Genomic DNA, 15,230 nt, shown 5'->3' on the forward strand with positions numbered 1-15,230 from the left:
GTCCTTGAAAACTGTAGAAGTGCCTGCTGATGAGCGGTGTGGTGGTATGTGTGTGTGCTTGCGTCACAGCAAGTACAAAAAAACCCCAACAAAAAACAGGATGTGTGTTGGCACTTTCCTGCACATCATCCAGTGAGGATACAGGGCACACTTCACCTTTTAAATCACTTTTTTTTTTTTTTAAATGATCACATCTAAATTATCAGCAGCCAAACAGCTTGTCTCTCACTCTGTTTAGTCTCTGAAAAAAAAAAATCTAAAACTAGAACAGCAGAAAGTAGGCAACCTCTGTGTGAGACTCCTCAATATCATTTGCAGTCATGGCCTATTCTTACATTATTCATGGGGAAACACTATAAGGGTGTCAAACCACTTCTTTCCTGTTTCTAATAGAAGAGCCTGCGAGAGAGAGGGTAGGATTCTCCAAAAGAACAGGTTCACTCGATCGCTCTGGCTGAATTACATCTCTCAGACCTCCTGCACTTGTATTGGAGGTGATATTTAAAGGGGGAATAGGTCTGCATGTGCCGTGAAATACAGCTCAGTATCATAAAAGATTGCTTTGTGATTGTAGATTTCAGGTCCGCTGTGTTTGTATAGCTTGTTGCACATTGTGAGGAATGTTGCCAGTCAGATGTGGACATGCCTTCTATTGCAGTGTTGGTTAATAATCGTGGCTGCGTGTAGAATCTAGGACTGCTGCTGATTAAATATTAACTGGGCCCTGAGAGGGCTGCTTTAAGCTGCGGCTGATTGGTATATCTGTTTGATAACCCCTGAAGGAGTTGAAGCTACTTCTTGAGTTGGTGGGGGAGGAGTGGAGACACAATGAAACATGAAAGAGAGAAGAAGACAATAGAATGTCAAAGAGGCCCAGATTCTGTCTGTACTTTCCCGAGTAGATGATGCCATGCATCCATCGATCCAATATTTCAGTGGCAGGACAGCGTGAGAGAGAGAGAGAGAACTTTTGGGATTTTTGCTTCCCTCCATGTTTTCATGTCACCTGTCGCTTGATGTGGCGCACAGCCAAACCTCTTCCTTTATTAGTTTATGTTGCTTTGATCACTACTCTGGTAGACACAGTTCAGCGGAGGGTTAATTACAAGTCTAGCCGCAGCAGTGTAATTCACACCAAGCATGAAAACGGAGAGATGAAGCTAATGGGTTCACTACCGGTGTTGCGTAGCAGCCATGTAGACAGCAGGCAGTGCAAGTAGAAATGGTCTGTGCCTCCTGTGTGGACCAGCCCTGTGGGTTGAACAGACTGACACCAAATTGCCTGTGTCCTCCTCCACAGTCTGCTCTGTCCGTGGTGAGATGCGAAGGAGTCGTGAGTGGGTGTATAAGGGAAAGCAGGAAAGAAGCAGGCGAAAGTAAGGCTACAAATCCACGTGTGTGAGAAAGGTTCAGTTATAAACGCGGGCTAATAATAGCAATCGCTATTGAGTAACTTGTCAGGCTGCGGGGCTCACAGCGTGAGACTTTGCAGCCTAGTTTGCGGTGTGCACGCGAGAACAAGGAGCCGATCTCCTCAGCAAGAACTGAGGCGAGGGAGGGAAGGAGCAGCTGTTAATCCTGCCTGCTCTCATTCTGACACTAATAGAAAAATGTATTGATCAGTGATTACACAACTGGACGTGGGTTTTTGCGATAATTAGACCAAACAGGAGACATGACTTGTTGATTAGAGCGATAAACGTTCAATGATTAATATACTTAGATGCTAATCAGTCAACGCTGAGCAAAGCCTGCAGGTCTTTGGCAGATTTTGTGCTTGATCTCCATGGAGTCTTCTCACTGTTCTCTCTTGTCTATATTTCAGTGCCAGATTGCCAAGAGCAGGACATTTTCCTTTGGCGGAAGGATACAGGCTTTGGCTTCCGTATCCTGGGAGGAAATGAGCCTGGGGAGCCTGTAAGTATCCCTCCACCTTTGAATCCATCAATATTATAGTGAATTTATCAATGATGATTTGATATCTCTGAATGTTCTATAAGAGCTTCCTTTCCCCGCTGTGTTTCTGTTTAGTCTGCCTTTAAATCGGAGTAGCAGAAAGTCCTAACACATCACTGTGTCTCTAACTGGAGCTGTTGCTCTCTAGAGGATCATACAGACAGCTTGTTAAGAGAAGCAAAGGCCTTACCCACAATCCCTCTGGTTGTGCGCCATATATTTGTCTTAAAAGGAGGGAGCAAGAGGGAGAGCGGAAAGCAGATATTGAGGAATAGAGGGAAATAAAATGGCAGCAGGCTTCAGGGCTACCCCACAGGAGTTAGTACTTGTTGTTTGTGCCAAAAATTCTGGGTGGTAGTTGTTTCTGTCAAAGCTGTGTGTGCACTCCCACACAATGCTTAAAGCGCACAAGCTTCTCCATGGCCTTCTCGGTTTCTTGGAAACGTCAGCCACGAATACCTTGAAACAGCAGACTCTGAAACGCTGCTGTGTTTAACAGATTAATTCAAATCCAAAAGAGATAAGTCACAGTGAGTCACCGCGCTTCCTCTTGGCTGGTGGTTTAATTTACTGCAGTTTAATGACTTTAATTAGCCACAGTACTGTATCATAATTACAAAGCTACTATATTCATGCCACTCTGTTTGATAGACAAGAAATTACACTGTCATTTAACAAAAGTCACTAATCCGATGCATTGTTCATGCTCGCCTTTTCCAGATCTACATAGGGCACATAGTGAAGTACGGGGCAGCAGATGAGGATGGGCGCCTGCGGTCGGGCGATGAGCTCATCTGTGTGGATGGCACGGCGGTGGTGGGCAAGTCTCACCAGCTGGTGGTGCAGCTGATGCAGCAGGCCGCCAAACAGGGCCATGTCAACCTCACTGTCAGACGCAAGAGCCCCGGATACGGAGGTGATGATGATGAGAGTTGCATACATGTGTCACATGCATGTTGCATAAACAGAACAGAGACTGCTTGCTCTTCAAAGATTCCTGATATGAGCACTTCAGAGTAACATAAATGTCTAACTTGTGTGTTTTCTTCCTCCTCATCCAGTGTCAAAAGGGGAAGGTGACGTTCCCCCGTCACCAGCCTCCTCTCACCACAGCAGCACCCAGGCACCGAGCCTGACAGAAGGCAAGAGGACCCCACAGGGGAGCCAGAACTCTCTCAACACTGTCAGCTCTGGCAGCGGATCTACCAGTGGCATAGGCAGCGGTGGCGGGGGTGGCAGCGGCAGCGCGGTGGTGCCTGCCTCCCTGCAGCCGTATGATGTGGAGATCCAGCGTGGGGAGAACGAGGGCTTCGGTTTCGTCATTGTGTCATCTGTTTCCAGGCCTGACGCCGGCACCACCTTTGGTAAGTGACCCATACTGATCTGGAGCAAGTTGAGATTGACAGGAACTTGTATTCAGTTTGACATGAGAATTTATTTGTTTAGTGACTCCGTTAGGGACTTTATTGTGGTTCAGTTTAGACTTTAATCTGACTCAACAGTTTGATTTGGGCGTTTGTAATCTGTATTGGTGAATTGGTATTGGTTTCGTGAAAAAAAAAAAAAAAAAAATCTGAAGATCATTATTTTTTTGCTGTGATTAATTTACTCTGACTGCAGCAGCACAAATAACTACAAAAGAGAACAATTGTTTGGGTCTGATTTTAAAGTTTGATTCAGTGTTTTTTGCAGGGTTCACTAAGTTTTTAGGACCTTTTTAAATTCTACAAAGAACGCAACTTAATACCCGCTTAACAACTTTACTGTCCACAGTATGAACGTATGATGGAAAACAAGACAAATGATACTTCCTAGCAGCACATTAGAATAGTTCTTAATTAAGTAACTGATTAAAGTAATGTAACTTGAGCCAACATAATCAAAAAAAGGAGAAGAATGATGGATTAATCAATTGAAAATGACAGTCCTACCTGCTCTAGCAGTAGTGGCAGTGGCTGTTGTAGGCCTCTTGTGATCACTTGAGAGGCTTAACAGTCTTCTGCATGCTCGAATCCACTGCTGAAATTTTTGTTTATTGGTGTTAACATTGGCCATTAGGTATAAAAACTTTTTTTAAGCTAAATGACTGCCTGTGACAGGCAAGACAAATATTTAAGTCTTCTGTTTAACTTCTGTAAATTCAATTTAGGATTTTATAATACTGTCTAAAGTGAAGAGCTATTTTGGATGAAACTAAATTCAGTTTTTCAAAAACCTTTTTGAAAACCTGCAGATACACTGAACACTTTAATCTAAAAAAAAAAAAAAGACAGTTGGTGCATGAAACAGCCCCAGTCTCTCAATGTGCACCTCTAGCAAAGAAGACACGCGCCCACAGGGAGTAAATGAACCACTGAGTAAAATGACGGATGCCATCTCCTGGCGGAATTACAATATTTTTACAGTTACTCATCACCGAGTTTCCTCCACTTTATGAATAGCAGGCGAGTGGTGTTTGACAGCAGTGCGCTTGATGTTCCAGACCGAGGTCACAAAACTACTATCATGAGCTCGGGAACAAAGAAATCTCTTCATGAGCGGAGCGCTCTTTCCCTCAGGATCAAGCCGGCTGCAGCTTTATCACAAACACCATCATCACAGATTTACGCCTCACAGCTGCCTTTACCAATTCATTCAGCATGTAATTGAAGTCTACTTAGCAAACTCCATAGCTGTCTATACCATTTACGTATCACAACAAAACAGCACAATCGCGTGTATTAAATTTGCTCAGGCATTGATGAGGAATTGTAGATGTCCTCCTCGTACAAACGTGGTATTAACCTCCAAGTGATGAATTTCCAACACCAATGTCTTGCCAAGGTCCCTTGTATTAGTTAGTCATTATGATGATGTACTGTGGTGTGTCACAAGAAAAACACAAGAATGTGGATGAGATAAATGAGATGTTAGCCACACCGAGTGCCCAGGGAAATTTTCATTGATCCCATGGGCTAATGGTGTTGCTCCGCTAAAATGCAATGCAAAAATTAGTGTGTTATTTATAGTGACACCAGTGACAGCGCTAGTCAACAACCTTGTCTAAACCTCTTCTAGTCTTTTGAGGTTCCTGTTTTCGCTCTTGCCTCACTGCGCTCCCCCTGCTCTGCTCCGTCACTATTCCTCTCGGGACGACTTTGTGCTTTCATGTGCTGAGCTCGGATCGTGCCGTAGCATCTTGTGCTTACCTCTCCTAATGGGACATGAGCTGAAACATGACAGAGGAATGTGTTTTACTACTAAAAAAAACAAAAAACAAAAAAAAAACATGGCTCTGAGGATTCTTCCAGGAGCACTGGATGTTTGTCAGTCCTGGGAAGAACAAAGCTGTTTCAGCTGATTTAATCTCACATACATCATGAATCTGTAAACCATTTTTCTTCAACCCCCTCTCATCCCTTCCTCCTATGACCTGGGGGTTGGTGATGTGCTTAGCAGATTGGATATTAAATCCTGCGTATTTGACACACCCTGTAATGTCCCACATCTCATTATTTAGAAAAGAGTGACAGGTGCATCTTTGAATCACGCCGATGGAAGGGTAGCTGCAAAGCAAGGTGATGTAATAAATATGGATGTTGCAGAAATGCTGGATGGAAGGGGGAGTGTAGGGAGGAGCAGGGATTGAGATGGGGGAGGAGAACTGGAGATCCCCAGGGTCTGTTCAAAGCTTCTGTGTAAACAAGATGTGCAGTATTGAACACTGTCACTCAGGTGCAGCTTGTATTTCTTGTAGAGCTTGCAATGACCACATAACTGGTACCATATATAGACTTTAGGCTGCACATCTCACCTCAGCTCCTCTTTGGGAACCATTATAATTTTCCAATGGTGGTGAAGATCCCACAGCTCAATTACCTGAATGTCTTACACCGCAGTAACAATTGTGTGCTTATTGATCGCTGGCAGCGACGTGTAGTCATGATCCTATGACCAGTGTATTGATACACTGTCAAGAGCTGACCAATGGCATATGATTCACTCACAGCCCATTGACGTCAGACGAACGAGGGCAGATTCCTCAATGAAAATTCTGAGCTATCTTGTCGTATTTCGCACGCATGCTGATTGGCACACGTGACTTTGAATGTACATTTAACTTGAGTGGTGAATTTGGGTGTGGTGATTTGGATAATTAATCTTTCTTTTAATCTCTTTCTCCCTGTTTCCTTTCTATCCTTTCTTTTTTATATATATATATAATATAAATCACTATAACCAATCAACACAATAAATCAAAACATCACCACACACTATTTGTAATACACACACACTATATACACACAAACAAACATGTATCTTAAAAAAGCTGGAAATGCTTGTGTGGCCATGCCTCACAAAATAGGACGCATCATCGAGGGAAGCCCGGCGGACCGCTGCGGGAAGCTGAAAGTGGGGGACCGAATATTGGCCGTCAACTGCTGCTCCATCACCAACAAGTCACACTCGGACATCGTCAACCTGATCAAGGAAGCTGGAAACACAGTCTCGCTCAGGATTATACCGGGTGATGGTAAGGCTTTTGGCTTTTTGGCCTGACACGGCTGTTTCATAATACAACATGATGTGACTTATTCATGGATATGGTGGGAAGAAAAAGAGCACTGCTGCTCTACACAGGCAAGTGCTCTTTTCATCAGGGTATGAACCCAGAGAGTGAGTCACTGAGTAGGTGGAAGGTGAATTTTCCCCCAGAAACTACTGTAGCACTTCTCTCTCTCCTCCTCTCTCTGTTTTTTATTGTCTTGACTGTATATCTTACATTTGCAATATTTTGTCATCATTACTAAGAAAGGAAATAGAACTGCATAGGTGGTTTGTGACCCAAAGCTCGACATTTTGGGTAAAATATATCAAATACCCTCATCTCCTCCCTCATACAGTCACTAACTCACCGTTGTGTGGGCGCAAATGCACAATGCAAGGTTTTTACTAGAAGGAAATGTGACAAGACATGTCCTTGTAATATGAAAGTGCTGGCATTTATTGGTCCACCTTATATTCATGAAAGATGCATGTGTCCACAGAAAACTTGTCACCTCAGATGTGGCCATGAGGAAGTCATATTTCTCCGATTAATGAGAGGATAGTGAGTAAGGAGCCTTAGAGGAATGAGTCAGGCTGATGTTCTTGCCAAACACAGACAGAGCTGAGAACTAACTAACTAATGTGATCTGCAGCAGTGTTCTTGCTGGTTATAAGATGGAATTGAAGACTTGCAAGAAAAGACAGTTGTCTTTGTTTTTGTCCTTCCGGAAAAGCAGATGAAACAAAATGATGCAAGTTAGAAGATTTGTTTCATTTTCTTTTTTTTCTCTCTTTACTTTCATGTATTTGGGGCCACTGTTGTCCATGAGCAAATGGCAAATGACAACATCAGAGGCAGTTAGCGTCAGGCTGAATAGAGCAGCCTGTGGGCGGTTCGTTGGACTCTTCTGGACAGTAACATTTTGTTCTCCAGAGTGTCTTTTTGAAAACTCGGCTGCGGGCAAATGAATGAACAAAAAGCAGTCACTTTATTTTAGTTTAGTTGTTTTAGTTGTCTTTTCTCATTTTATTTTCCCTCGCAGAATCTTCCAATGCTTCTCTGCTGACTAATGCTGAGAAGATAGCTACCATCACCACCACACACACACCTCAACAGTCCTCAGAGTCCCGGTAGGTGATAATGCATTCATTTATTTTTAATAATGCAACTTTCTTCCTAGAATCTAGTTTTTTTTTTAATACAGCAGAATGTGTATTTATGTTGGTTTCTTTATTTTTAAAGGAATAACTCAAAGTCAAAAGGAGCCCCTCCTCCACCTCCCACACAAACTCAAACACAGGTAAGAATAGATGTTTTCACTCCACAGTTAATCATTTGGGTACATCACTTATCAACACTTATCAGTCATGTACCACAACACATATAATAACAACAGACCGGAAAGTTACTAATCATAAGTGTGTAAAGCCTTTCTTATCTGAGTTGCCAAACAATGCCGCACATTCTCACACGATTTCTCCTGGAAGGCATTCATAGTGTTGCATTTGGTTGTTCACATGAATAGGTGTAAAGAATGGAAAAAGAGAGCTAGAGTGAGAAGCAAAATTGCCAATCAAGATGTGTAGTGGGCGTGAATGTTGGATTGTTGGTTTCAGAAAGTTACAGAAGTTGTTGGACAAACCCTCCCCAATAACGTTGGAAAGCTGTTTCAGCTCTGATGAAGGACACTAGCAGCTCAAACGTCCAGTGTCCAATCAAAGCCAAGATTTGCATATGTGGGACATAGCTACACTTGACACCACGTGTACACCAAGAGTGGAAGCATCATGCTAAATTTCAGTCCCACTGCAACTGAGATACAATTTACCACAGGTGAAAAAGCTCAGAGATCTTCATTCTAAAATGAAGCTTCATGGTTGCAGCCTTCCTGCTCGTTGACAGTGTATTCACATGTGTTACACATGTTGTTATCAGTATAACAAAGAATTCATGTATGCCATCTAACGGTAAACAGTATTTTACCAAGCCGACATTTTCATACACCATATAATGACAAGGTTATAATCTATAAGGGTTTGACACAGGTCAAACTGACTTTTTCTTTCTCTCCTTTTCTTTGTGTTTTTTGTCTCATAGGATGCTGAGTTCTACTCGGTGGACCTTGAGCGGGATAGTAAAGGTTTTGGCTTCAGCCTGAGAGGAGGACGGGAGTACAACATGGACCTATATGTGTTGAGACTAGCAGAAGACGGGGCTGCTGTCAGAAATGGCAAGATGAGGGTATGAAACCATTAAAATTGACTTTGTAAATAGCGAGTTAATTCTTTTTATCCGTCTCTTTATGGCCTACATTTCCTTTTTGCACACTATTGATGAAACACCATCATTAGCTAGCCATGACAATAACATGACCTGTTTGTTTAAGGTGGGAGACGAGATCCTGGAGATTAACGGTGAGAGCACAAAGAACATGAAGCATTCACGTGCCATAGAACTGATCAAGAATGGTGGCCGGAGGGCGCGGCTAGTCCTCAAACGGGGAGATGGATCTGTACCTGAATACGGTAGGTTGCAATAATTTTTACCTCTTCCTGTAAATAACACTGCTAATGTCAGCATTGAATTCTTCTTCTTCTTATTGTTCCAGCTGTACACACCGCAGACTAGAATAAAGCTTCTTATCTTCTTAGTGCTCCGCAGGGACATTTGAAAGAATGTTATTATTGTAAATGATAAACATTTAACAGAAAGGCACTTTCTGATCCATTAATTTAAAGTGACCTGTCATAGTTTCAGCACAAGATTGAGCTGTCAAATATTATTGATTAATGAAGGAATGGTTGACATAAAAGCATGTTCAGTGATTTGTAGCACAGATGTTTTACAGCTGACTTAATACTCCCTTCCAAGAGTGGCATGCTCTGCTGACGGATTATTTCTCTCACAGTTTGAGTCATTTTGTTTTATTTCTCAGGATTGTTTTCTGGTTTATCTGGGGTTTAATTCTTACACCCCCGCCCCTTCCACCTCAGATGTTTTTTTGATACTGCATAAAGTGTAATGTTTTCTTGTCATTCACAACAAACCCCTTCCTCTCTCTATTAAGATGCACTGTAAAACAGCCTCTTGTCTGTTTTATTTGTTTTCTCCTCTATATTCCTTCTTCTTTCTCTCTGATTGTCTCTTGTTGCTGGGCTCTTCCTCCTCTCTCCAGCGATGATGGCTCCTCATCTCGCTGTTGGTACAATGAGGAATGACAAGATGGGAGAGCCCTGTTTCTACCTAATGGGCCAAAATCAGACCACGGTTTGTAGCCAAAAGTCTGTCCCAAGCCACTCTCCCTGTCATCTTTTTCCTTTAAATTTTATCCACCCTTCCTCCCAGCTCATTCCACCCTGAATCGCACTTTGTGTGTGTTTGCGCGCAGGTGTGTTTACATAGTGTGCATGCTTGATGTATTGTCATGCCTGAATTAAACATTACCTTATTTAACTTCTGTAAATCCGTACACATACAAACCCTCCGCCTGTGCTAGCCCAAGAGTATTTTTACTGGGACTAATGTAATGTCACTGCTCATCACCTGCTGCTATAGCAACTTGTTTCTATTTTGGCAGACCTGCAGCCAAACACACTCTTGTTTTTTTGTTTGTTTTTTTTGCTTTTGGTTTGATTCTTCCCAATGATGCCCATTGAGTTGTTCACCATTTTGTTTTGAATGATTTCCTAGGTGCCTGCTGTGTCGTTGATAACCCCTGCCCTACACTTGCCAATGTGTTGCACCTGCTGTTGTTGCTGATCACCTTGTGTCTCAACCTGCAGCCCTATAGAGAAAATACAGATTGAAATGATTCATCGCTTCATGTGTATAGATTCAAACTGAATGTTACACATCAATTGATATGAAATGAATATCAAAAAAAGCACATGTACGCATGACTTCCATATATCTCTGCATTGACTTCCTGTCGTATCAATGCAAGAGCTCACATGAACCCGAGACAAGGAAAGTCATGTCTGCTGAACACAATAAATGTCACATGTTATTGATGTAACCTCAACCTCATTGCCTTCTATAAGGTATATCTTTTCAACAAATTTCTCCCTGTTCCTTTCCTGCAGACGGCAGCAGTGACGGGCACCCTCCCACACCCGGGGCACAAAACACTCCGGAAGTGAGAACGCTGCCACCTAATAGCAGATATCACACCTCATTGGAGTCCAGTTATCCACCAGACCTTCACAAACCATCACGCCAGGAGGAGGCTGCGCGTGGCCGAGACAGGGACAGGAACAGGGACAGGGCTGGGTCAGATCAGATGGACTACCAAGGCCGGCAATTTAACCCCCACCATCATCACACCTGGAATAACAATCACAGTCAAAGTACCCCCAGACAGCAGTCTCCAGACAATAGTAACAGCAGTAGCAGTGGCAACAAGAAGAGCCGAGGCCGCAAAGTCAAGAAGTCAGAGTCGGAGAGCGGCATCTCTAAACTCCTAAAGACTCTGAGGAAAGACAGCTCGGGGAAGAAGGCTGCTGCTGCCGAGAAAATGAGGAGTCGAGAACTCTCAAGCAGCAGTTCTACTTTGGACGGGAGGTTTCGTCAGCAGCGCCGTGGCTCCCTTGATCGCTCACCAACCCGAAAGCGCGCCTCGTCTCCTGATCGTCGCCGGGCCAAGTCGATGGACCGCAGGGCAGAGCGAGCCCATCGGGACCGTACACCTGAGAGGGAGTACGATGATGGAGGGTTCCTCGCAGTCACCCCTGAACGCAAGTTCTACGAGCGAAGGCTCCTCAAGGACTCACAGATGGCTGGGCGAGTCAGGGAGACCACAACCCCAGAGCGCACCAACAACAACGGGGATTCCTTGTCTCTTTCCAGGGGCCGTACATATGATAGAGCCACAAAGAACGGCAACCTCCTGAGAGACTCTTCCTCAGAGAGGAGGGAGGAGAGATATCAGATGAACGGGACACCGGAGAGACGATACAGAGTGGAGCGGGACTCTTCCCCTGACAGCAACTACAGCAGGGACGAGCTGAACTATGCAGCAGCACCCAGACTGAAGGACTACTACAGCATGATGAAGAACAATGCTGCACACAACAATGCTGCCTACAACAACACAGGCCATAACAATAACGCAGTAGGCCACAGCGCAAACCAGCTCCCTGAGCCCAAGAGAAGGCTGTACAAAGAAAGCCCCAAAGACCTCAGCATCTAGAGCAGAGCAGAGATCCCCCTCGCCACTCTCTCCTCTATCTGTGCAAACTATGTACCATACACTGGAATTGGACTTCTGAGGATACTAACTCTTGTGCTTTATTTGGTCAACTGGTTTATTGATTGATTTGATTGACTTAACTACTTGTGATCCCATCCAGAGATTCATAAAACAGCAGGAGTACAATCCTTCTATCAGTTCATTCTGGTTGTTATTGTTATAGTTATTTTGAACATAACAGAAGTTGTTGTACTATAGTAAAGGTATTGTATGTGCCTGCATATAAAATCAGTGATATTGCTTTTTGTAGGCATTGCTGGATCTAAATATTTGTTCCCTCAGAGGTATAAAACATTCTTCCAGTTGTGGTAACTTCTAACTACTAAGCTTGTTTTCAACTGTTTTTTATGTCTTTTCCATTCCTGAATTGCTTTACTAAACAAACTATAGCACAAGACACTGATAGTTCACAAGAACTGTGAAAGTCATGTTGGACTTAAGGCAAAAATCTAAATTTAAGATCTGATGGTTAAAGTAGAACGATAACTATATAAATAATATATGACTTTTTTTTGCATTTGCTCACTATTTATTTTTAATTTGGCACATATTCTTGAGCAAGATTCATTAAATCTTTAAAAGGACCAAGGTAGAGGTGCACACTGTACCTGGAAGAAGCATGCTGTACCCTTATTTGTGTTGCATCCTTGAAATGTGTGGCTGCTCCCCCTCCTTTGCCTAAATACACCCACACACTCCCAAAATTAAAAAAATGAAATCAGACAACTGATGTGAAAATTGATTATAGTGTTATTAGTTTCTCCCTTGGAGTAGGATTAGAAATTAACTTGAAAACTCTGCCCATTTGCTCCTTAGTGAGTTCTCAGAAAAGGGAAAAAACCTGACTCACTTTCAACTACAAGCAAAACTGTACTCATACTTCGGATGAGTCTGCATTATGCTCGAATACCAGCTTGCAGCTGCCATAAAATATGGTTGATCAGATATGCCAAAATGAATAAAACAAATGTGTAAATTAACCCTGTGCAAGATGCATGTGTAAATCTAAGTGTAGTTTAACCACTTTATCTGATAGGTTTGAGCGTGAATAATCGATAAGGAATGTGCTCTGTAATCCGACAGTAATTGGTAGCCCTGTCCTTATGTTGATGATATCCACATTTGCGCACCACCTCCTAGGTCCAGACACAAAGAGCTTGTGGTTTGTTGTGCTGGTAATATATGCAGAGTCCCGGAGACGTACAGGAGATGACCAATCTGCCATGCTGAGCCATGCTGTCACGCCACTGGAGTCTGACTGCTGCTTTATAATGTGTTTTGTGTGTATTCACTGTTTTATGTTTCATTAGAGAACTAAAAATATATTGGATAAACCACAACAAATGCATTGTTTGATCACTGTTGTCGCCATGGTACTGTATTAACATTAAAAAAAGAAGAAGAAAAAAAAAGAAACACATTTAAAAAGTTAACCTGTTGGCCATTACATGTAAAGATTTTTTTCCAATGTAACTATTAGGAACCTGTCAAGGAATAAAATGTTGCCTTTTTCTTGTACAAAAGAGAAATTTATGAAAAACCTCAGCAGTGAGGAATGTGATATTGTGTTTATATCTCTGAAATGGACCTGATGATTTATGGGAAATATGTCGATTTACTCTGGATCAGGTATGTAAAGACATTTTAAAATGAAAGACTGTATTTGGTCAATCAGAAACTGTTTGATGGTTTGAATCTCTCTTGATGGTTAGCCTGCCTTTGTATTATAAAGCACTTGTATGCAGTCTGTGTTCTTCAAGCATTAGTTCTTGCAATGTGCTCCGGACATAATGCTGTCTCTGTGTTGATAAAAGCAGTACATGTATATGGGCCAATCTTTTTTATAAAACTATGCATATATAAATACTACATTGTTCATAGCTTTATTTGACCCATGAAGCTATACATAACATTAGTCTAAGTACAAGTAGATGTTGACTTATCCAGCTTCTTTCCTTGAGATGGATTACAATGTATATGTAGCTATCAAAAGAAGTCTGTGAATGCTATTTTTATTATCAAATAAAGTTTTCCATACAAATTCAAAAGGATTTCATATTTCTGCACAGCCATTTTTCAGCAACATCTCTGAAGAGGTTCTTGTTTGTACCATATTTTTGATCATTTCATTCTAGTGCGAGGTCACATTGAGTTTTAATATGCAGCTTCTTTTTTTTTCTTTTACAGGCTTTGATTGAAAAATCAACACTGCAGAGCTACATTTACTACGTTTGATCGTGATTGTTCACACTGTTCAGAACAGTGTAAAAAAAGACACAAGAAGTCAAGAATAGAAAAACATTTTGCACGTGTATTTCATGAGGCAGGTGCGTAGGAAAGTGATGAGTTGACCCCATTTGTACAACACATACACATAACAGTACACAGAATGAAGTGACATTGTACAAACAATACAACCTCACTTCATACACTCAAACAAAAGGAAAAAGCATGTTTAATTTATTGTTGGAGATATATATTAACTTTAATGATTATAACTGTTTTTTATTTATGTATTTACAAAAAGCTAAATAGTATCTTATGGTTTCCATCTATCAAATACTTGCAAATACCTTCATTAAAAGTATTAGAGCATGACTGTACCACCACAGCTAGAGAGGCTTTTCTTATTTAGTGATAAATTAAAGCAGCAAGTGATTGATTTTGTTTTTCCTTAAGGTCTCAGCTGGAGCTCGACTTCAGACCGCTCAGTGCGTATAATCTGTATTCCACAAAAGATCCACCGGTATGATGGTTGCTATAGTTACGCATGAAGGTCATTACGGGAGAGATCTTAAAAAGTGTTTGTTTTTCCCTACTGTGAGACTCTACACAACCAGAACTGAGGAGGAGGAAATTCCATCTTCAATTGAGTTTCTGTCATTTATCATACTCCTCATCATAACGTCTTCCAGAACTTTGTATTCTCATAAAACAATGTAGCTATAAACAACTTATTAATAAACTACCCCATAACTGTCTGCCATACTTGCAGGAGTCAGATAGTATTATTAAATTATTGTAGGATAACAGAAAGATACTTTAAAATCTATTGAGATATGTTCTTTTCTCAATCAAATCTATTTAGTACTTGGTTATTAAGGAACGCACTGTACACACTATACTGCAGTACTACACAGCTAATATTGTTTTTAAGTATCTATTAATGTACAGTGCTTACTTTCTTTTTTTTATTGGGAAATCCCAAAACACTTAATAAATGGTTTGTGTGTGTGATATGATGGAATAATCTTTTCCATTACACAACCTTTGCATCAAGGTGTCTCTTGGTAATACCTATTTATCCAATAAGTCTTGTCTGTGTTAACCTTTAATTAATGTGATTAATATTAGTCATCAGATAAAGTTGCTGTTGTGTCATGTGTATATTCATCCCTGATTAATATCATAATCCCTTAGGTAGGCCAAGTTCTAAGTCCAAGGTGACCTGTGATTGAAATGAGATTACAGTAGCAAAGCCTCTACATGAGAAATTCA

General features: G+C 41.6%; 1 protein-coding gene across 11 annotated transcripts in view; it reads left to right on the plus strand.

Moving 5' to 3' along the window:
- The window catches only part of LOC104927908 (membrane-associated guanylate kinase, WW and PDZ domain-containing protein 1), an 89,131-nt gene extending 75,878 nt beyond the window's left edge, over positions 1–13,253 (plus strand). For 9 of the 11 annotated variants that reach the window (XM_010742091.3, XM_019267793.2, XM_019267794.2 and 6 more), the window contains 9 exons: positions 1,826–1,917; positions 2,677–2,872; positions 3,018–3,320; positions 6,266–6,469; positions 7,527–7,614; positions 7,727–7,784; positions 8,582–8,725; positions 8,871–9,009; positions 10,567–13,253. In XM_010742091.3, coding sequence (XP_010740393.1) covers positions 1,826–1,917; positions 2,677–2,872; positions 3,018–3,320; positions 6,266–6,469; positions 7,527–7,614; positions 7,727–7,784; positions 8,582–8,725; positions 8,871–9,009; positions 10,567–11,672 — 2,330 coding nt within the window. In that variant the 3' untranslated portion in view covers positions 11,673–13,253. Of the gene's footprint in view, positions 1–1,825; positions 1,918–2,676; positions 2,873–3,017; positions 3,321–6,265; positions 6,470–7,526; positions 7,615–7,726; positions 7,785–8,581; positions 8,726–8,870; positions 9,010–9,659; positions 9,752–10,566 lie in introns of all 11 variants that reach the window. The other 2 variants (XM_019267798.2, XM_027288723.1) reach the window with 1 other exon arrangement.
- Positions 13,254–15,230: the final 1,977 nt, after the last annotated feature.

This window comes from Larimichthys crocea, chromosome XV (assembly GCF_000972845.2).
Source record: "Larimichthys crocea isolate SSNF chromosome XV, L_crocea_2.0, whole genome shotgun sequence".
Lineage (NCBI taxonomy): Eukaryota > Metazoa > Chordata > Actinopteri > Sciaenidae > Larimichthys > Larimichthys crocea.